This window comes from Phascolarctos cinereus, unplaced genomic scaffold (genome assembly GCF_003287225.1).
Source record: "Phascolarctos cinereus isolate Bilbo 61053 unplaced genomic scaffold, phaCin_HiC Scaffold_4;HRSCAF=312, whole genome shotgun sequence".
In the NCBI taxonomy this organism is placed as follows: Eukaryota; Metazoa; Chordata; class Mammalia; order Diprotodontia; family Phascolarctidae; genus Phascolarctos; species Phascolarctos cinereus.
In genome coordinates, this window is record NW_027555847.1 from 581009106 (window position 1) to 581033156 (window position 24051).

Below are 24051 nucleotides of genomic sequence, written 5' to 3' on the forward strand. Positions count from 1 at the left end.
TTCATGATTTTCAGGTAGTCCAATAATTTTTAAATTGTCTCTCCTGAGTTGATTTTCCAGGTCGGTTGTTTTACTGATGAGGTATTTTACATTTTCATCGATTTTTTCATTTTTTTTTTCTGTTTGACTGATTCTTGCTCTCTCATAGAGACATTAGTTTCCATTTGTCCAATTCTAGTTTTTAACAGATTGTTTTCTTCTGTTAGTTTTTGTACTTCCTTCTTCAACTGGCCAATTGTGTTTTTTAGGGACTTGTTTCCTTCAGCATACTCTTCTGTTAGATTTTGTACTTCCTTCTTCAACTGGCCAATTGTGTTTTTTAGGGATTTGTTTTCTTCAGTGTACTCTTCTGTTAGTTTTTGTCCTTCCTTCTTCAATTGGCCAATTGTGTTTTTTAGGGACTTGTTTTCTTCAGTGTATTTTTTTCCAACTGGCCAATTGTATTTTTGAAGGACTCTTTTACCTCTCTCATTTGACTATTAAAATCCTTCTTGAGCTCTTCTAAGAAGGCTTTTTGGGCTTCAGACCAGTTCATATTCCTTTTTGTTGTTGCAGATGTGGGTTTGTTGACAATGTTGTCCTCTTCAGAATTTCTGTCGTGATCTTCACTCTTCTCGTAATATGAGTCTATGGTACGTTTCTTTTTACTCATGGTGTTTCCTTATTCCCTGGCCTTTAAAGAGATTGAGCTCTCCTGCTGGGGAGCAGAGGGTACTGACCCAAGCTTCTTGTGTTTGGAGCCTAGGTCTTGGTCACTGGCTTTGCGTTCTGGGGCCTCTTACGCTGGGATTTGGAAGCTGTAGGTTTCTGGCAGCTTACCTTGTGTTGGGCTGGAATCAGCAAGGCTGGAACTTTCAGGCAATTCTAGGTTGCCTGCTTTTCCTTTCCTTTAGCTTTCTTCTGCTCCCTTTAGATGGCTGCTGCAGGATGTTTATCTGCCTGGGGCCCCCTGCAGTGTTGTCTCCCTTGGTTCTGCTAATGCACTGGGAGATTCCTTTGCAGTGGAGTGCCGAGGCTCCTGGTGGTTTTCTGAGCTGGTTTCCACCGGTTCCCCCGCCCTCACTGAGGCACTCGGAGGTCCAGGTGTTGGTGTTTGCCTGCTGTACCACCTGGGCTTCAGGATTTCTTCACAATTGGAAGCTTCCTACAGCTCACCTGGTGTTGGGTTGGAATCAGCAAGACCGGGGCTTTAGGAAGCCTTTAGGTTGTTTTCTTCACCTCCTTTCAGATGAATGCCACAGGGTACTTATCCGCCTGGGACCCCTTGTTTTTGCTGAGGCACTGAGAGATACGTTTGCTGGGCTATTGCACTGCTGCTCCTTGTCTTTCTTCTAGTTCAGGTGTTCCAGGGTTTGTTTTTTTTTTCCTGGGCTGATGTTTTCTGGGTTTGCAGAGGTTGATAGGGGAGAGTGAGAGTGACTGCCTTTTCATTCCGCCATCTTGGCTCCCGGAAGCCCTTCTTTCTGTTTCTTAAGATCATCAAAATATAATACAGCCACTCCCAGGTCTTCTGTTTTATTTAACTCCTTTTTTTGATCCTTGATGGGGTTTGGTTTCTGGAAGGATACTTGTTTTTTTCTTTTTTTTTTTCATTATTGTTTTTGGTTGGGCAATGGGGTTAAGTGACTTGCTCAGGGTCACACAGCTAGTTAAGTGTTATGTGTCTGAGGCTAGATTTGAACTCAGGTCCTCCTGAATCCAGGGCCAGTACTCTATCCACTGCGCCACCTAGCTACCTCTTTTTTCTCTCTTTATTAGCATGTAAGCACTTCATCCTTGGAATAATCTCTTCGGGTTGCTCAAATGTATTTACCTTTTTATATTTGACTCCTGTGCTTGCATTTCTTAATTTCTAGTCAGCTCTGGTCTTTATCAGGAATGATTGGGAGTCCTCTTGTTTCATTAAAGGTCCATTTCCTTCCTTTAGGATTATAGGTAATTTTGCCAGCTAAAGTATTCTTGATTTCTAGCCTTTAACTGTTGCTTTTTAGAATATCATCTTACAAGCTCTAGCTGCCAAGTGTTGTATGATCCTGACTGTGATTTCTTGGTACTTGAACTCTTTCTTTCTCATGGCTTACATTTTTTCTCTTTGTCTTGGAAGCTCTGGATTTTGCATTTTATATGTCTAAGTGTTTATTTTAAAGTTTCTTTCAAGAGATAACTGGTATATTCTTTCTATATTCATTTTTCTTTCCCTCCTCATCTCTGCCTTCTGGCTCCCCTGTCTTCTACAGGAATCCTCTCCCAAACCCTCTTAATTCTAGTGCTTTCCTTCTGTAGATTATTTCCTCTATCCTGTCTATCACTTGTATCTTCCCCATTATATTGTGAGCTTTTTGAGAGTAAGAACTGTCTTTTGCTTTCTGTTGTATCCCCAGCACTTAGCACAGTGCCTGACACATAGGAGGTGATGAATAAATGCTTATTGACTGACAGGTTCTGTTAGATCAAGGCAGTTTTTATTCGTGATTTTTTTTTTTCTTGGTGAGGTAGTTGGGGTTAAACACAGATAGTAAGTGTCAGGTGTCTGAGGCCTGATTTGAACTCAGGTCCTCCTTGACTCCAAGGCCAGAGTTCTATCCATTGTGCTGCCTAGCTGCCCACATGATTTCTTGAGATATGATTTCTAGGCTTTTTTTGGTCATTGTTTTTGCCTCGGTTACACAGCTAAAGACCCTAGTCCCATTCCCATACTGGAAGGTTTCTACCTCTGACTGTGCTGACCTGGGCTGGAAAAAAGTTACCTACTATAATTTCTCCCTGCATTTTCCAATGTCAGTTGCTCTTCCTCAGTCTGCTGAAAGTTGTGAAAGAGAGCTAGGCTTCTTCTCATTCCACCATATTTATTGGTCTCCTTAGACATAGCTTTATTATTCATCAGCTTTATTGTCTTACACATTTTCAGGGGCAGCATTCCTGGCTATCACAACTATCTATGCTGTGACTGGATCAGGATTTGTAGTGCCAAGTGCTGCTGCCAAAGCAGGTGTGGAAATAATGAATATGTAAGTAATGATCACATTTATCTTGAAGCTTAAGTTGATTGATGCAATTTAGTAGCATCTGCTGTCCTGTTCGTCTTTTTTAGCTCCTTTTACTTGCATCTCGATCATCAACATACCCCAATAAGTAATGTACTAACCAGGAGACCTAAGTTAATTTTAACCTACTTATTGCATGTTATATAGATAGCATACTTTAAAATTTCAAGACAGCCTTGTGTGAATTAGGAATTAAGTCATATTTTCAGGGCATAAACTTCTTCACTGTCATTTTATTCTTTTTTTGCTGTTTGCTGCCCTTGCCTCTAAGAATGTATAAATAAGAATGTCTTACAAATTCCAGCCCAAGGCCACTGGATGAACCAGACTCTGTCCATTTCCTTCTTTTTATTTTTAAATACTTGTAATGATAAAGTATCCTAATGTGGGTGAGAATCATCCTGAACAACTAAAGAGGGAAACTGAGGCAAAGCTCTGTACCAGAACACTTTATTAAAGAGACCTGCCCCCTTCAGTGAAGTGGACCCCACACCCTCCTCACGATCGGAGGTGCCCCCTCCTTGAAAATATTTGCATCTCCTCAGATAAGTTGCAGTAACACTAATAACCATGATTCCCTTGGCAGGGGAAGAGTTTCTGGAGTGGCAAAAAAGAGATCCATCATTTTGCTTCTATGTTATATTAGAATAACAAATAAGACTTCCATCCTTTTCAGCTTAATGGGGTAGATACAGTTAATGGGGTAGATACCTGTACAAAACAGAGGCATTGAGGCTACAATTAGCACTGGAATGTATGTGAAGGGAGGCTTGTGTCTCTGAGTGGCCTTTCTTGATCTTCATTTCATGGTGAAAAACAATAAGAATGTCAGAACTACTAAATAGGCAGTTTCTATCCATTGGAAAGAAAATAAGGAAACTGCTTTTACCTTCCCTTTACAAGGACAGATATAATTTAAAGGGAAAATTTCTCCATGGCAAGCATTAGATAACAACATTAAAAATACAACCAGAATATGTTAGGGTCTTAATCCATTGACTGCCATTGTGAAATATAAAAGTATGAGGTTTAAAACTACTAAAATAATGAAAATCATCCATACCCGTTGGGGCAAAGGTGATTCCTTTCACATCTAAAAGATTCTTATTAAGAAAGCCCTTGGAAAAATCCCCTAAGAAAATTGGCCCCAAAACAGGCAGGTTTTACAATGATCAATGGATCCACAAGTTTTTTTTTTTATCTTTATGACTGTTGGAGTCATCAGCAGTACTTTGACCTAGAGACCTTGTGTCCACAATGGTAGAGCTGGAGGAGGAGATGATGACTATCACTCTGGCAGATGTCAGCAGTAGGTGAGGCTAGTAAGGTCATCAATTACTGGACTAAAACTGAGTCTGTGAAGACAATAGAGGCGAAATCCTGCCACAAAATTTGAGAGAACAAAGTAGGAGACTCAACATAACTTTGAGGTAAACGAGTCCATGTCCATTGCTGATTATTTGAAGTAAATGTGAACAGGTATCTGGATTTGGGGCTTATAGGAATACTAAAAAATACAGCACACAGATTTATTACTGTATAACAGGTGGCATCATGGGGAATAGAAGAAACAATTGTGGCAGGGTTAGGCACCACAGGATGTGTTGGTATAACATATGCATTGATGACATGCAAATCTTGAACAAACCTGTAAACAGGTTTGCCGTCAGGGCCTGGTTTAGGTTTCTTAACAGGCAGTATGGGAGTGTTGCAGGGAGATCTGCATGGAACCACAATCCTTTGATCTGTTAAGGAGCTAATGACAGGAGCAATTCCTTCAATGGCTTCCTCAGTCAGAGGATATTGAGGCACTGATGGTGGTGGCCCGCCTTTGGTAGTAATAGTAACTGGGACTCACTTCAGAAGGACCGCATCAGTGGAAGAAGTGGTCTACAAAGAATTCGGGATATCAGAAGAAATATTAGGGCTGTTGCAATCACATTGGAACTAACCCCACAGGAAAAAAGAGAGAGGAGCTCATCACTACTAAAATCTGTAAATCCATCAGCAAATACTGAGAACAAAAAGCACTTGTAGAGTCAAAGTATTCCCCGGGAGACATGAAATAGTGGTGCTAAATTTGCCCAAAGATCACTTCCAAATAGATTAGTAGATGCATTAGATACCCATAAAAAAGAATGCAGAGAGCCCATTGTCATGCCTTGTGGGGACGAGATGGGGACTTCTCGAGGTGTTCCCTCTGTTCCCACAATCTGTATAGATTGAATAACAGTACAGCCAAAACTTGGTTTCTTACTCAAAACTGAATGAGTGGTTCCAGTATCAACAAGGCAAACATGTGACACACCTGAAATTGTCAGAACTATGCTTGGTCCAGTTAAGAGAGGGGCAGAGGCAGGGATAACAGGGGCAAGGATGTTAGAAGAAACTCTGTTCCTTGCCTCTCCCCTGCACCTTCATTCACAGAAGCCTTCCTGTTGTTCATACCCTCTGTCACTTTGTTCCTGGATATCTCTGTGCTCATTAGTCACCTCAACTTGGTTTAAAGGCTGTCTGAATCTGTTCTCCCTTGGAGGGGCATAATCTTGCCTCTGAAGCCAATTTGGGTCTTGCGCTTGGGCCCTGGTAACTCAGAGACCCCTCTAGTCCTGCCTTCTCACCATACATTGTCTGGCAAAGTGCTCTCTCTTCCCACAATAAAAGCAGTCCCTGTTACCTCTATTAGGGTTCTGGACAAAGGATGCCAGGTGACTAGGAGTCTGAACATTTGCCAGGAGAGACTTAGGTTGACCTCTGTATCTGGGCTTCTCCCTGTATCAGCATTGTCTTTAGCTGGCTCTTTCCCTTCATAAACATACTGCGTAATTGCCTTATGTTCCCCTATGGGTTTTTCATGCCAGCCTAGACAGTACTTGAGAAAGTATTCCTTAATTTTAGGCAATGATTAACAAAGGCTGCAGTAATAATCCTGGCATTCCATTGATTATGGGGATCTAATCTAGCGTAACGCTTTCCACTCTTGCATAATCTCGAGGAGGGTCTCATCCCCTTTTTGGACCGTCTCTTGGAATTTACTGAAATTGTCTGGTCTTTCTGCAAACAGTTCTATACCCCTAAGTAAGGTGTCCCTGGCCTATAATAGCTGTGCAAACGGTGTGGGCTGATCCATTGGGGATCTTGTATTGGCCAGGTTCCCTGACCTGTCTAACCCACAATTTGTCTGCTCGTCCTGGAGATGGCAGAGTCTCCATGAGATCTGTAGCATCGCTCCAAGTTGGGTTTTAGCCACAAAAGATAGCCTTAAATTGATTAATAACTGCAACAGGATCCTGATCAAATCTAGGGGTATCTTTTTTCCAATTAGAGAGGTCTGAAGTTTTAAAGGGATAATGTTTCTTAATATATACAAGACTTTCCCCTGCTGCTTGATGGACTCTGTCTATCAGCAGAAAAACTGTGGTCAGTTTCTTGAACTTTTGTTATAGGAAGGGAGCTTCAGAAGGGGCAGAAGCAAGAGGGGCAGAAGCAGAAAGTGGAGCACAAAGGTCTGTCAAGGCTTGATCCTGTAGCTGTGTTTATGCTTGACCACATCTTTCCTGCTGGCATCCCCGACCAGGAGTGGCACTCTTTGGAGGAACTTCCCTTGACAGAATTGGACTAGATTCCCGAGATACCCACTTTTTAGGCTGTTTCATCTGAGAAGTTCCCCAGCCGAAGACACTAGAGATTACCTCCTTTGAGAATGAGTCAAAGGGGGTAATCTACCCACCTGAGTTCCACCTATATGGGTGTCTCTCTTATAGCTAACAGTTAATTGTTTAAGGGCTCCATTCTGGCGGGTTTACCAATTTCTTTCACATTCTTAATTTTTGGACCCAACCTCTAAGGCTTGAAGACCAGTTAGTTAATTAGAGCCCAAAGGTTCTTTCAGTGACTAGAATCAAGTGGTTGATCTCTGGAGACTTCTTATATGAACCTAAAATATTCCCTATATTCTTAGGAGTTGGGGAATTGGGGTCCCTGTCCTGAAGAGTCACATGGTTCACACCCCTTTAGCCTTTATGAGAGACTTCTGGAGACCTGGTCATGGGCTGGTGTCCGGGTTCATAAGAATAAGAGATCCTCAGGGAGGCCCTATTTAGTGGTGCCCTTGATTGTTTATGACTTTTCATGGCTTTCAAATTGGCCACCCTTACTTTCTATTTTTTCCCCCCACCTAATAGTATTTTATTTTTTCTAATTACATGTAAAAATAGTTTTTCAACATTCATTTTTATAAAATTTTGAGTGCCAGATTTCAGCCTCTCTCACTGTAAGCTGCTCAAAATTCCTTGGTATGCCTAAAGTCAGCACTAATACCCTGAAAGGTGTTATGGACCTTTTTCTTCTATTAAAGGGGAACCGAGCTTCACTGCTAGCTCCCCTTTCTGCTACTGAAATTGCAGTGCCTTGCTCCTCGGACAGTCACAGGCATGGCTGCCAACAGTGTTACCTTTTCCCCCTTTTCCCCTTTGATGTGGTATTTATGAATACTTGAAGAAATCCAGAGACCAAGCTTATAAAGTATCCTTTTAGTTAAAAAAACAGTTACACCTTAATGAGATTAATTTCAGTAAAAACTCCCAAATACATAATGGTTTTAAGAAGAAAAAAAGCAATTAATCTCTCTCAATTCTGTCAAAACTGAGTGGAGTTTCTGGAAAAATGAAAAAGAAAAAAATGGGGAGGAAAAATCGGTTTACGTGTTAAAAACCATGGCCATGAGGAACTTTAAGTGCTCTGGAGCATATATACTCAGACATGAATTTGAACAGTACCTTTTAGCTCAATTAGGGACTTTACTTAAACATTTAGAAATAAAGGCAGAGTTACCAATCTGCAGCTTGGAGAGACTTACCTCAGGCTTGGAGAATCTAGGTGCAAGTGGTGAGGGGAGTCCAACCTCCCAGGGCTTGAATCCATGGGGGAGCCAAGGATGAAAATTTATCCAGTGCGTGATATCTTTTGATTCCCTTGCAGGTGCAAAAGCCAAAGGAGGTGGGCGTCCCAGAGCTTCCACTCCTATCTGACTTACCAGAAATGTAGGGGGGGAAAATCACCCCAAATGACCAGAGAGGGAAGCTGAGGTAGAGCTCTGAGCCAAAACACTTTATTAAAGGGACCTGGCCCCCTTCAATGAAGTGGACCCCAGACTTTCCTTGTGATCTGAGGTTCTCCCTCCTTCCAGGGCCCTTATTTTTATAAGTTTAGATACCTAGACATTCAGGAGTAGCTATATCAGATGCAGAATAATTCCATTGGTTGGCATATGATGCATAGACTAAAATAAGCAAAACAGTGTATCAGCTGGGTCATGGGTTGAGCAAGGCAGGAAATATTTCTACCCTGATTAGGTGGTCACAAGATGGATGGGCTATTTCTAAGGTTGGGCAAGAGGAGATGGTACAGAGTATACATATGTCCCAAGAACATTTTTGGGGGAACTGGGGAATTTTCTGTGCCGTGTTGAAACTCATGCTTGGTTGAGTCATGAAATTTGAGCCAAACAGAATGGAGATGTCCATGTCAGGATTCCTCTAGTCTTACAGTTGTGAAAGTAAGCTCCATAGCTGGTAAACAAGTATTAACCATTATATTAAAGCTTGAGGCCTATTAGAATTAGAAGGCCTATTAGGGCCTTCCTATTAGAATCTATATTCCTATACAATTTATAGAAAGTATGGATTAAGAATAATTAGCTGTCTTGACTAAATATGTATTACTAGATGAACATAGTTAAACAATTTCTAACAATTATTACCCCTTATGAAATCATGATGAACTAATGCTGATTAGAGTTTGAATAGGGATCCTCAAGGAATCAACTTTCTCACCAAAGTAATATGTTTAGAAATATGGGCAACAGTTAAACCCTTGTTTCTCCACCAATCATTGGCTGAAGTGAGGAAACTGAGGCATTTCTGACATACATCAGATCAGACTTCCTCTCTATATTTAGGGAAATCTGGGAAGTTATTTTGTGCTGCTGTCACACCACCTAATTTGTGAATACTGGCACTTTTATGACAGAATTAATATTTATCTGTAGGACTGGCCAAAGGCAATGTCCTTCTATAGAATGAATTTACAGCATCTATATCTTTAATTCTCAGTTCTTCACTTAAGATATGGCTGATTTAATCTCAGTTCTTTAATACATTTCACCTGTATATGTATGGTTTAGGCATGAAGGAGTCCTTTATAACTAGTGTACTAACAGAGAACATTTGCTACTTCATGATAGAGGAATGAATAGAAAGATTGATTATCTCTCATCCTCAAAAAATAAGCCTCTTGGAATTGGTGCATCACGACAAAAATGTATTTATTGGACCATTATGGAGAGGTATATACTGGGAATAAGTTGACCATAGCATAGTACTAATGATGACTGTTACTCAAGAATTGGCATAAAATATATAATCAAGTAGATGTGTGATCATAAAGGAAGTTGAGTTCCTTTATGTAGGTGAGATCAATCCCTCCTTGAATCTACCCTCCTTCTTATCTGCCTCCCACCTTTTTCTTTTCTTTTCTTTTCTTTTTTGGCTAGGCAGTGGGGTTAAGTAACTTGCCCAGGGTCACACATCTAGTAAGTGTTATATTTCTGAGGCCAGATTTGAACTCAGGTCCTCCCGAATCCAGGGCCTGTGCTCTATCCACTGTGCCACCTAGCTGTCCCCTCCCTCCTCTTTCATACCTCCTGTTTTCCTCCTGTTTCCCTGTTGGCATTTAGCCATTCAAGATAGTTATGAAAGGGGTACGCTAGCAACTCAGTGGTCAGAGTGCAGGGCCTGAAGTCAGAGAGACTCATCTTCCTGAGTTCAAATATGACCTCAGACACTTACTAGCTGTGTGAGCCTGGGCAAGTCACTTAACCCTGTTTGCCTCAGTTCCTCATCTGTAAAATGAGCTGGAGAAGAAAATGGAAAGCCACTGCTGTGTCTTTGCCAAGAAAACCCCCAAATGGGGTCATGAAGAGTCAGACATGACTGAAAAATGAAAGTCCCAAAGTGTCTTGGCGTCCACGGTGTTGTGTATGTGGTGAACACCTTGTTTAATTAAATTGAATGGAAATTGGTCAGCAGAGTACCAACTCCCACTGTCTTGGTGGCATCGTGTAACATGCTTCCTTAGGAGGCAGATTTGCTAGGTGTGATGACGTATGCCTGTGTTCCCTGGTGCTGGGGAGGCTTTTAGGTCTCTTGAGCTTGGGAGCTCTGAGCTGCAGGGAACCAAGTTGGGCGCTTCCTTGGTGAGCCCTCAGGAGAGGGAGGTCACCAAGTTGCCTAAGGAGGGGTGAACTGGCAGGTTGCTAAGAGAGCATGTTAAAGCTCCTGTGTCGATCACAGTGGGGTTGGGCCTGTGAATAGCTTAAGCAAGATAGGAAGATTCAATCTATCTATCTATCTATCTATCTATCTATCTATCTATCTATCTATCTTCTATCTATCTATCTATATATCTATATCTATCTATCTATATCTATATATCTATATATCTATATCTATCTATATATATCTATCTATATATCTATATCTATCTATATCTATCTATCTATCTATATCTATCTATATATCTCTATCTATATATCTATATCTATCTATCTATATCTATATATCTATATATCTATATCTATCTATATATCTCTATCTATATATCTCTATCTATCTATCTATATCTATCTATCTATCTCTATCTATCTATCTCTATCTATCTCTATCTATCTATCTCTATCTATCTATCTATATCTATCTATATAGATATATCTATATAGATAGATATAGATAGATAGATAGAGATAGATAGATAGATAGATAGATAGATATTTATATATCTTTTCACTTTACATTTAGTTTAAAAGTTTTCAGTCCCCAGTTCTCTCCCTCCTACCCCCCCCCACTCATTGAGAAGTCAGTATTTTTTTTAATAGGGGAAAACATTGATTTCCTATTCGTTTCTTATTTGTGATAATTTCTAGGTCTCTTGCATCTGAATGGGGTAGACATGGCCTGCGATTTAATGTGATTCAGCCAGGACCAATCAAAACTAAAGTAAGCCTTGCTTAATATATAGCATCATAGCGCATAACAACTTGGGGAATGTCCAGATATTGAATACCTACTTATTTATTTAAGATGTTGTAGAAATGAGCATTGGACAATTAATTGCCTTGGAGTATTGAAACATATAACCATTGAAATGGCTGTATGCAGAAGTTTTCTAGAATTTTAAAATGAGAACAAATAGAAAGGTGATAGGTCAGCAAAACTTATGTTGCATGCGTATGCATTCATACATTTTGGTAAATTTGGTATGCATTTCTGAGTAAAACTGACATCATAATGATCAATATTTAGGAAGGAGTGTGGTTTGTTGGAAAGAGCCTTGGATCTGGAGTCAAGAGAGCCTGGATTCCAGTTCTGCCTGTGCTGCCTACTACCTGTGTGACCTAGCAAGTCAGTTAATCTTGCTAGGCCTGAGTCTCTTTATCTGTAAAATTCGACAGTTTTGGACTAGATGGCTTCTTTTTTTTTTTTTAATTGCATATTTATTTTTAACATTCGTTTTTTCTGTTTAGTGTTTTACTTTTCCCTAGTTACATATAAAAACATTTTTTGACATTCGTTTTTAAAACTTTGAGTTCTGATTTCTCTCCCTTCCTTCCTCCCAACCTCCTTCCCCATTGAGAAGACAAGCAGTTCCATATAGATTGTAAACATGTGTAGTCATGCAAAACATATCCATAATAGTCATTAACATCCATTAAAAATTTTCTTTAGACTTCCAAATTCTCTCTTTCCTTCCTGTCTCTCTCTGCCCATTGAGAAGACAAGCAAAATATCAATTATGCCTATATTTTTTCTGTGATCCCTTTTGTATTTGGATCTTTGACCCTGAGACCATTAGGTACTTTATAGAATCTAACTGGCAGAAGATGTACCTTCTGCTGCAAATGACATCAACCCACAGCCAAACTTTAATCCCTTTTATAATACACCTGACAAGAATTTTTTCTGTTCTTTACTTGAAGGCCTCTAGTGAGCTTGGTCCTTTCACCAGCCTAGCCCCCTTTTATAGCTCTAATTGGCAAGTTTAAAGCTTCCTCCCATTGCTCCTGATTTCATTCTTTGAAGCCAAATAGAGGAAGTCTAATTCCTTTAACGCATGGCGTTCCATATACTTTAAGACAGATATCATCATGTTCCATCCAAGTCTTCATTTCTCCAGGCTAAACATCCTCAGTTCCAACCCTTGGTTCTCACCTTCAGTTCCTTCAGTCCATTAGACTGTGAGTTTCTTGAGGGCAAGGACTTTCTTTGTGCCCACAGTACTTAGCATAGTTCCAGACACCTAGCAGGCATTTCATGTTTACTGTTGACTGATTGACTTCAACTAGTCCTCTAGCATATCAATGATTATGATATAGTATTCCCCCCCAACACATCCTGTGATCCAGTGATAATTGACCTCCTTGTTGTTCCTTGCACAAGATACACCCATCTCGTGAATCCAAGCATTTTCCTTGGCTGTGTTCTATGCTTGTAACTCTCTCCCTCCTTGCCTCTGTCCCCTGGCTTCCCTGCCTTGCTTCAGGTCCCATCTAAGGGCCCACCTTCTGCAAGAAACCTTTCCCAGTCCTCTGAAATTTTTCCTGTGAGACCACCCCAGTTTATCTTTTAAATATCTCGTTTGTACCTAGTTGCTTGCATGTTGTCTTCCCCCATTAGACTGTGAGCTCCTAGAGAGAAGAGACTGGTTTTTTTTGTTTGTTTACCTTTCATTGTATCTCTGGCTCTTAACACAGTGCCTGGCAGATAGAAGGTGCTTAATAAATGCCAGATGACTGGAGGAAAGACTGAAATAGGGAGAGACTCGAGGCAGGGACACCAACCAGCAGGCTATTGCAGCAGTCCAGGCATGAGGTAAAGTGGTCTTGCAATAAAGTGGTGGCTGTGTCAGAGGAGAGGAGGGATGGTGTACGTGAAAGAGGTTGCAAAACTGGCAGTGATGGGATTTAGTGATTGATTGGATATTGGAGAGTAAGAGAGTGTGGAGTCGAAGGGGACAGCTAGATTGTGAGCTGGATGACTCAAAACACTGCCCTTATTTCTTCTTTGATTCTGACCTTGCACTTAATATAGCTAGAAAAACCCATTTTGTTGTTGTTAGTATTCATTGCCCCCTTCAGCTCATTTGGGATTTTGGTTTTCCTATCTTCCTTTTAGACTGTGCTATGTATTTGTATTTAACCTGTCAGTTAACCGACAAACATTTCTTAAGTGTGTCCCGTATTTGAAGCACCATGCTAAGTGCTGGGGATACAGAAAAAGGCAAATTCTAATGAAGGAGACAATGTGCTAACAGCTGTGTACATATAAGATATGAAATGGGTTTATATGGGAGATAACATGCCTTAGTTACTTTGCTTGCTCTTATCTTCTAAACAGGTATTTAAAAAAAATTTTATTAATGCCTTTTTTTTTTAACATATCAAGTCTAGTCAAATCACCAAGCATTTATTAAATTCCTACTAAGTGCCAGTTAGTGTGCTAAGTAAACCCGGGGGAAAGCAAAACCATTGCCTGCTCTCAGAGACCTCACAATCTAATGAGGGTGAGGGGGAAGACAACGTGCAAACAGTTATTTACATATAAGCTAAATTGGGGGTAATCAACAGAAGGAAAGTGTTAGCATTAAGGGAGATCAATAAAGGATCATTTAAATTTACCCCTACTTAAATCTCATCTTATTAGCACTGTTCTATAATTCAAACCTGGTGAGGTGTTTTGGGACCCTAATTCTGTTACCCAGCCTACTGGCTATCTCTCCCAATTTTATGTCTTCTGCGAGTTTGGCAAACATTATCTATGCCTTCTTCTAAACTATTGATAAAAACCCAATGGCAGGAGACAAATTTGACCTTTGTCAGCATCAACAAACCCACCACCTTCTTGCGGAAGGTGAGATATTAACTGGTACTTGAAGGAAGTCGAGTGAGCCACGAGGCAGAATTGAAGGAAGCAGTTCCAGGCACAGGGGACCACCAATGAAAATGATCAGAATTCGGAGATGGAGGGTGTTGTGTGAGAAACAGCAAGGAAGTCAATATCACTGGAACGCAGAGTATGTGGGGGTGAGATACATCACAGTCATTTATTGTTATGATCATCTTCATCCCAATCCCTTTGGACAAAAACTAAGCAAAACCAGCCCAGCAGTCATATCTGACAGTGTGTACTACATTCCATATCCATAACCCCTCCCTTCATGTTCTTCACCATCTCGCCAAGAGCAAGATTCATCACTATGATCATGTAGTATTCAGCTTCTACACATCTCTGATCTGAGTTTGTTGATGAATTTCCTGTGCATTCACATCAGCCTTTTTTCTCTTTACTGGAATAATTTATGTTTGTATCTTCATAATATTTTTTAGAGATTTCCTTCATCCCTCTTGGGCTTTCTTTATCTTCAAAATAGTGGGCCACTGGATTTTACCTACCTTTTCCCTGAACACTTTAGTATCTCCCCAAATCTAGGGTGTGTCAGACCATTCATAACTTTACTCTTTCTTTTCTGTCACAAACTGTATGAGGGGAGTGGTCACTCTCTTCCAAGGTTTCTGATAACACACTGTTCCTCCTTGTTGGTCAAAGTTAGCTTTAGAACTGCCGTTGCTTTTATTAAATGCTTCCACTTTTTGAAGGATGGAGTGATCATTAAGCCAAATTACAAATTGAACAGCAAGAGATGGCTATATGGTTATAGTCTTCTTATTGCTGTTATATCCTTTTTCCATGTTTGGTCTGTGATTTGTTTCACACAATACTCATTGAAGATCACTTTCTGTTTGAATGGTATATACTAGTACTGTAACAATGCCCCTTCTCTTTCTGTTTTAGTTGATTCTCATCTGAATGACATCTGCCGTGTTTTTCTCCTCAGGTTCCTCATGAATATTTTTCAGTTATAATGTTACTACCTTTTCCTTTAATCAACACCAGGAATTTTTAGCCTGAGGTCTGTGAACTTTAAAAAATCTTGATACTTATATTTCAGAATGATTGGTTTCCTTTGTAATCCTATGTATTTTATTTTATGCATTTTAAAATATTCCAACAAGGGGTGTCTAGATGTCACCATGCTGCTATTGGGTTCTATAGCACAAAAAAAGGTGAGAAGCTGTGCTCTAGTTTCTTACTTTTGGATGTTTTGCCCTTGATATGTCAAATTCTAGTCAGAAGCCCCATTCCATTTAGGCTTGGTGATATTGATGAAAGTCAAATTTGTCTCCTTGCAGTGAGATTTTATCAATAACTTAGATGAAGACATAATGGTATGTTTGTCAAACTTTCAGAAGATTGGTCCACCCCTCCTGAAGAGGGGTGGAGCCCGCTTCTGGCCAGAAACGTCTAAATCCTCTGGACTTTCTTTATAATAAATTTTCTTGATACTAAAAAAAAAAAACCAAAAAACTTTCAGAAGATACAAAACTGGGAGAGATAACCAATAGGTTGGGTAATTAGGGTCCCAAAACAGAATTAAGGTACAAAAGTATCTCACTAAGTTTGAATTATAGAACAGTTTTAATAAAATGAGATTAAGTAGGGACACATTTTAAATAATTCATGTGTGTTTAAGAAAAATAATTGTACCAGTATAAGATGATGGAGAAATGACTAGAAACCAATTCATTTAAAAAAGAAAAGAGAAAAACTCAGAGGTTTTAGCTGATTGGGCAAATTCAGTATGAGTCAATATTTTGTTGACTGCCAGAAAATTGGATGCAGGCTTAGACTCCATCAGGAGAAGAGTAACATCTAGAATTGATAGAACCACTACTGTAATCAGACTACACTGAGGGTCCTACCTACAGTCCTCATGTCACCTTTCAGAAGAGACATTGGTAACCTCATTGTGTCCAGAGCAGGTTGGCAAAGGTGCTGAAGGGACTTGAAACCATGTTACATGAGGACTGTCACCCTATTTATTGCCCGTACTTTGTGCCATTAGTTTTATTACTCTTTTGCTTCTCATGTATTGTGTACTGAGGCAGCCAGGTAGTGCAGTGGATTGAGTGCTGAGCCTGTAGTCAGGAAAAGCTGAGTTCAGATCTGGCCTCATATGCTTATTAGCTGCATGACCCTGGGCAAGTCCAGTGTGATCCATCTCTTTTCCTCAGTTTCCTCAGCAGCACCTGCTGGCGGGTTGTGAGGATCAAATAAGACAATATTTATAAAGCACTTAGCACACAGCGCCTTGCACATAGTAGGTACTATGGAAATGTTAGCTATTATCATTATCATCATCATTCGATACAAAATGCTTAGCATAGTGCCTAGCACATAGTAGGTGCTATAGAAATGTTAGCTATTATTATTATCATTATTATTATTCTTCATTGTAAAGCACTTAGCACAGTGCCAGGAACATCGTAGGTGCTATAGAACTTTTAGATAATGTTATTATTCATTGTAAAGTGCTTAGTACCTTTGCCTGGCACATAGTAAGTGCTGTAGAAATGCTTATTCCCTTGTGTTCTGTTAGGCCTTAGTCTTCTTTTCTGCTGTTCTTTCACTTATGCGGTACCTGCTTCTGTCTCTGGTACCAAGCTTGTCAAATCTCTGTGGGCAGTCTTCTGTCTTTTGCTTCCTTGTCAGGTTGAAGCCCTCTAGATTACATCTGCTATTCTCTAGGCAAAAGTGTTTTTTACTGAATGTTGTTAGATGCACCCCACACTCAGCTAGGAGCACATAATTCCTATATTTTGAGTCACCCCATCTTCTCAGCCAACTGTACTTACTGAATAAGAATCTAATGGAATATATGTAGTCTGATTGATTTCCTAACTACGTAAAAGGAAATGCCATAAAAACAATATATTAAATACCTAATTATATTCAGAATTGTGTTTAGATCTGTGTACTTACTATCTATATGAATTTGGGCAAATCTCTCAACCTCCGAGGCCCTTAGTTTCCTCATCAGTAAAATGATTGGACTGTATGATCTTTGAGGTCCCTTTAAGCTCTTAATACTGAGGTCCTAAGCTTGGGAATGCTGGAACCAGCTTAAATTACCTCTTGAGACTCAATTGTTAAATTTTCAGTTTGAGCATCTATACCTTAGAAACTGGCAAATGCTACAAATCAAGGCTTGATTTATTTTTTTTGTTGGTAATCTAGACATAAGAAGGTAATGGGAAAAGTGTCAGTAATATAGATTAAATTTAAAAATGTATTGTTGATACTTTATTTTTTTCAGAGAGATGGTTGATAAACATTTACCAGCATACCCCTGGTCCTACATCTCTTAACCTTTCTGAGCCTAACATTTCTTAATATTTGAATTTGGAATAATAATACATGTACCACCTTTCTCACAGGTTAATTTGTAGACATTAAAACACTAAATAACTTAATTATTATTACTATTATTATTATCACATCCTGAAAAATGATTATTTATTTAGGAAGAACTCTTTAAGACATATCATGTGTTTCTTGATATTTTCTGTTTTTTTGGTTGCTTCATTGCTACTATAATGACCATCACCCAGACGTCAGGGCTCCAGCATACTAAAGACCTATACCTTTTATTGATCGAAACAAAACTATTTTTCATCTTGGTCCATTCCTCCACATAACTGAATTCAGAAATTGTTCCCTAAATGTGTTACCCTTTCCCCCATTTCCCAGGATCCAGGTGAGATTTGTTTTCTTTTATGGTTGACTCATTTCTACTCTTATGCTTTAAAGTAAAAGAAGAAAAGAAAAAGATATCGTCTTGTAAATCTTCCACATGTCTCCAAGAATTGAATCACTTTTTCTTTTTTTGTTTACTGTGTAATGCTGCTATACACTTCTGTGGATCACTTTATAGTTTTCAGAATATGTTCACATACCTGCTCTCACTTGAGTCTTACAATAAATCTGTAAGGTTCCTTAGACACATACCTTTTTTTAAGTGGGGAAACAGAGGATATGCTGTCTAATGATTTTCTAGTCAATGACTGATCAAAGAATTGCTCTTTGAGTGACTCTTTGTCCAGAGCTTCAGTCTCAAAGAATGGATATGTTCATGTAGCTTCATTTAGTCATTTATCTATTTATTTATTTGCTTATCAATTCATTCATTCACATGTGTATGTATATATATATGTATGTATCATCTGTTTGTTCATTTATTTTTATTTGGCCAGTTCACTTGCTAAAGGGGAATGGCACGTTGACTTATTTGTTTGTTATCCCTCCCTTGTCCCCACCACCTTGTAACCTAACTTTATTTTTCTTAATTCCTAAGGGTGCTTTTAGCCGTCTTGACCCAACTGGAGCATTTGAAAAAGACATGATTGAGAGAATTCCCTGTGGCCGACTGGGGACTATAGAAGAACTTGCAAATCTTGCTGCTTTCCTGTGCAGTGATTTTGCCTCTTGGATTAATGGAGCTGTGAGCTTGATTTTTCTTGGGTTTTTATTATTTAATAAAAATAACTGAGATGTGATCCTGGGTATGCTAAGTATAAGATTGTTACACACACATGTGTACATATGCACATATGTATGAATATATATGCGTATGTATATATATTCATACATGCATGTGTATATGTGTATGGACACACATAGGTAAACTTAAGAAATCATTTTATTTTAAAGTATTTAAATGTTTTAATATTTTCTCTTTTCAGTCTTCAAAATTAATTCATAATTAGATATTTATGAACACACCTTAATATCATTAAGTGCTATATAAATGTAGGCAATTATGATCCTTACTGGTGTTATATGTGAAGTGTTATGCAAATGTTAGTGATGATGATTGATGATGATGGTGATGTTGATGTCTGTGATCTGGTGTTTCACTTTATCATTACAGATCACATTCCCTCCACACTTTTGTAGACCATCTTTATCACTTGTGGGGGAAAAAAAAGATCACCCAGTATCCGAATTTTTGGTGATGAGCCTATTTGAGCATAGTTATAGTTGGTCCTTAACCACATACATATAGTCTGCTTCTGAACTTGAAGCCTTTTTAACTTGATAGGTCCAGCTAGAGCCTAATGGAAAAGACTGTATTCACTTTATTCCATACTGTTTTTCTAGGTCATTAGATTTGATGGAGGAGAATATGTGTTGTTGTCAGGAGAATTCAACAGCTTACTGAAGGTAATGTTTCCCAGATCTGATATCCATATATTAAGTTACTAAATCTTAGTAAATATCTACTGGATCATATATATTTGTGTTGTTGGTTTTTTTTTTTATGTTAGGTATCCAAGCAGCAGTGGGAAGTATTAGAACAACTGATCAGGAAAACAAAAGGTTCCTAAAGCTGCCCTTATCATAATCCTTTGCTTGTGGAAAACATTGGAGCAAAATACACAGTAACTTCAGTTACATTTTCTTTAATCATTTTATGTAACACAGCTAATAAAAAAATCTTGTCATGAGAGATTGGTGTTTAAATGTCAAGTTTAATTCCAGTCTGTTCTCTTTGAATAATGTGTCCTTGTTATCCTGAGAATGAAAATGGTCTTATAAGTGAATATGGAAAGTCAGGCGTCGTAGCTTCAGTTTTCTAGATAATTTAGGTAGAGAGCACAATCCTCCTTTTGTGGAAATTATCCATGAAGTTGAAATAGGGCTTGGGACCCAAATTACCCAGATTTACTGTCTTAGTAAGATATAGGGTGAGTTGAAATCTGTATCAGTGGAGGAAGTTCCTAAGCTGATTAAATCCTATACTTGATGTATGGCCTATTTCCTTTGGCCATTTCCATGTGACCACTTTCCATTTTATTGTTACTGTATGCACATTTGCCCTTGGTTCAGATATTCCATCCTTAAATTTATATGCATTAGAGTGCATACCAAAGTTCCAGCTTTAACTGGGGTTGTATATAAATACATTCATGAATAGATATGGTTGTGCTTTAAGAACAGTTAGCCTTTGTTTGCACCTCTTAGTCAATATTTAATTTGTCAGTTCTCTGAATATTTATAAATACCTTGCCTCAATTTCTTCCTCCTCATCTACATGCAAGCTATGTTTCTTTACCTACCGATAGATGTCTCTAGCTGTAGCTATGTCACTTGCTGCTAAACTTTGATTTGTAACCTCCATAACACCAAACCCTCTTTTCTTCCTTTTTTACTTGGTCTCTCAGAGATTACTTCATCCCCATATATTAGATAAAAATTGGATTAGGAAACAAAGCTTGGAAAAATGTCAGCTCAAAATCAACACCCAGGATACCCCATGGTATATTTCACCTGTATTGCAAAATTAGAAGCATTTTTTTTTACTCCATACTTTATGACAGGCAATTCTGGTTATGATGACATGAAAATTTTGCCTTCGTTATTTATTATTTATGGCTTTTATTTACATTGGGAAAGTCCTAAATGAAAGGCATCATGGCAAAGTGTCTGGAGTTGGTCTTAGAGTAAGAAGATCTGGGAAGATCTGGGTTCAAGTTTCTATTCTGACACATACTGATTTTATGATCCTGGGAAAGTCACTCAGTATCCATAGCAATTCTCTAAAGTCGTAACTTATGTTGATCTGCATTAGTAGAGGGAGTTTCTCACTGAGAGTTCCCAATACCAATAAAAGCACAGGTCTGATTTTTTTTTTGAAAGAAGGTCCTACATGCCTCTTCTAAGAGTGTGGTTCTAATTAACTTAAAAGAATAAAATATAGTTCTATGAAAGTGGGAATTACTGTTAACAATAACACTAGTATTACCATACCATTGGAATTTCTGTAGCTCATTGTCTATAACCCCTTCATTACAGAGATGAGGCAACAGACCCAGAGAATTTCAATGACTTGTACAAAGATATCTAACTAATTAGTGGTAGACTGGTATTAGAACCCAAATCTCTTCTCCATTATCATGTGGGTTGTTGCAAAATTTCCTAATTTCTTGGTGTAACTCAATGAGAATTTAACAAGGTCTTTTTGATCAATAACATATAAACTAGGTGTTGGGGAAGATTATAGTGGGTTGGTTGGGATTGGTGGAGGTTGGCAAAATATTGATAGTACTGAAATGTTTCTAGTATTATATTTTCTTATGTTAATGTTAGGAGTATTATTATTGTGGGTCATAAACTGAGGCTTGAAAATACATTTATTACAGTAAACTCTGTAATGTTGTTGATTATTGCAGAACTTGATGCAAATATATGCCATTTGTATTCATATTGTATCCATATAGGGCCGCTAGGTAGCACATTGAATAGAGCACCAAATCTGAAGTCTGAAATTATCATCTTCCTGAGTTCAGATCTGGGCACAGACGCTTACTAGCTGTGTGACTCTGGGCAAGTCACTTAACTCTGTTTGCCTCAGTTTCCTCATCTGTAAAATGAGCTGGAGAAGGAAATGGCAAACCATTCCAGTATCTTTGGCAAGAAAACCCCAAATGGGGTCATGGAGAGTTGAACACAACTGAAATGACTGAACAACAGCATTCGTATTGGTCCATAGATACTGTGATACATACACACACACACACACACACACACACACACACACACACACACACACACACACATATATCTTTTCTATTTGCAGTTTATGCTATTTGAAATTGATAACTGTGTATGTATGTGTGGGTTTAAGTACTAGTACAGCTTCTTCCCAAGTATCTTGGTGTATAATATTTTTACTTTTTCATTGGTCTACTGTAATATTATCTTATGGTTTTCTGAACCATAAGCATTATAGCACCAATGAGCAAACTTTTCATCTTAGGGAGTTCTTACCTTGGATTTGGGGGGGGGGTCATTAGAATCTAGGGATAAGGAAGCATAGACCATGAATATAATGGGTATTAATTATTGCTATATATAACTTTTCCATTAGCACTATTCCAGTAGTCTTAACAGACTTTTATTTTAATTATTTTATTCAAAATAATTCACTTTCTTCATTGACAACAAAAATAGAACACACAGTTAGAATGGGATCCAAATGCTTCCTAGAGCGGAGCTTTGTTTTTTGCCTGTGTCTTAAATTTCATCATTATATGGAGCTCCCAGGTAAGGAAACTTCCATTCTACTAATGCAGATTGACACATAATCTGTAACTTAGTTTAGAGTAGGGGTTCTTGACCTGGAGTTCATAGACCTTTAAGGAGTCCATGGTGAGTTTTTGGAGGGTCATGGACTTGGATGGGAAAAAAGTTACATCTGTCTTTTAATATAATTAATTTCCTTTGCAATCTGATGTATTTTATTTTAATTTATTTAAATTAGTTTAAAATAATTATTCTGAGAAAGAGTCCATAGGCTTCACCAGAGTGTGCCAAAGGGGTAAACCCCTTTTGACATAAAAAAATTTTTTTTACATAAAAAATAGCTCTTCCCTTAGAGAGTTGCCTGGGACCCCGAGAAATTCACTAGCTTGTTCAAGGTTACATGGCCAGGAGCTGTTAGAACTGGGAGGTCTTGACCCTGTGTTATCTTGATATATATGATACATACAGTATTCTAACACACAGCTTTCTCCTTCCCTGCTGTGCTAGGTCTATTTCCTAATTCCAGAATTCCATTTATATGTGAAGAGTGCCTTTTTCCTGTCTACATTTCTTTTTGCAAAAGGCTGCTCAGGAGTTAATCTCATGTGGTAGACCCAGTATGTTTTCTAGGTGTTATTGTCATTGTGTACTCTTGAGTTCTTTATAAACAGGCTCAGTGTATCCATATGACTCGACTGTGTAATTTATTCATCTAATTCCAGAAGCCAGTTTCACCTTGATTTATAATGTTAGCTAGGTGGTTCAGTGGACAGAGCACGAGACCTGGAGTCAGGAAGACCTGAATTCAACTCTGGTCTCAGACACTTACTAGCTATGTGACCCGGGCAAGTCACTTAATGCTGTTTGCCTCAGTTTCCCCATCTGTAAAATGAATTGGAGAAGGAAATGGCAAACCAGCCCAATATCTTTGCCAAGAAAACCCCAAATGGGGTCATGAAGAGTCAGACATGACTGAAAAAACGACTGAACTAAATCCTATCAATCAACTAACTTTAGGAATTCCACAAGTAAGCTTAGAATAGGTAGAAAAGGTATCATGTGCCTATTTTAAAAGGTATAAGAAACTTGCGTTCTTATTATTCATGGTCCTCATGAAGCCATGTAAATGATGAGTCTTCTAGTAGATGCCAAGCCCCAATCTGATCCATCCAGAGAATGTTTTAAGAATCCATTATCTTAAAACGTTTGTTATTTTTATTTTTACTCTTTTAAATACAAATCTCCAATAAACTTATCTTGAACTTTAAACTTATATCACATCATATTACCAGAGTTTACTTTTTTGGGGGTTGAACTAGAAAACAGTTCCATTTCTAGACACCTAATTGCCTCATTCCTTTTGTTTTTGTTGGGTGAAAGGACATCTCTTAGGTATTCCTTGCTAGATAGTGGCAAGCAATACATCCTGGCAGAATAATAGGTCCATTAGCTTATTCCTGGATATGATGTGTTACTATTGAATCTTCCTAATGTGAATAGGAGATAAATGTGAGGAACGTCCACATCTCACCATGTTTTTTTAACATGTTAGTAGTTTTAATTTTTTTTAAAGGAAGAGATGGGTAGAAAAATAAGATTACTAGGATGTTACTTATAACCAACAAATTTCATTTCATTTCAGACTATTATAAAGGAATTATATGTATGTTGGTGTATGTGTGTATACATATATCCACACACATATGTATGGCAATCTTTTATATCAAATATATAGTTACATTTTTATTTTCCTTGCTCATACTGGGGACAGAGGTTTGAATGATATAAAATAGTAGCAGAAAATTTTTAAAAATTCATTTAAATTTGATGTTTTGGAATTAAAATTGATGTTTGGAAGTTAGAGATACAGAGGCAGTGAGACAGGCATGGAGACGTGAGAGCACACACTCAGATATTAATCCCCTTTGTGTCTGTCCTAACCTTCAAAGCCTCAGATTTGGTGCTGGATC

At 38.4% G+C, this 24051-nt stretch overlaps 1 protein-coding gene across 1 annotated transcript in view; it reads left to right on the forward strand.

The window, feature by feature from the left end:
- Positions 1 to 19505, forward strand: part of DECR1 (2,4-dienoyl-CoA reductase 1) — a 68766-nt gene extending 49261 nt beyond the window's left edge. The window contains exons 6-10 of the mRNA XM_020979718.2: positions 2909 to 3008; positions 11026 to 11098; positions 18351 to 18497; positions 19157 to 19219; positions 19324 to 19505. Of these exons, the coding sequence (XP_020835377.1) occupies positions 2909 to 3008; positions 11026 to 11098; positions 18351 to 18497; positions 19157 to 19219; positions 19324 to 19383 (443 nt within the window). The 3' untranslated portion in view covers positions 19384 to 19505. The remainder of the gene's footprint in view (positions 1 to 2908; positions 3009 to 11025; positions 11099 to 18350; positions 18498 to 19156; positions 19220 to 19323) is intronic.
- Positions 19506 to 24051: the final 4546 nt, after the last annotated feature.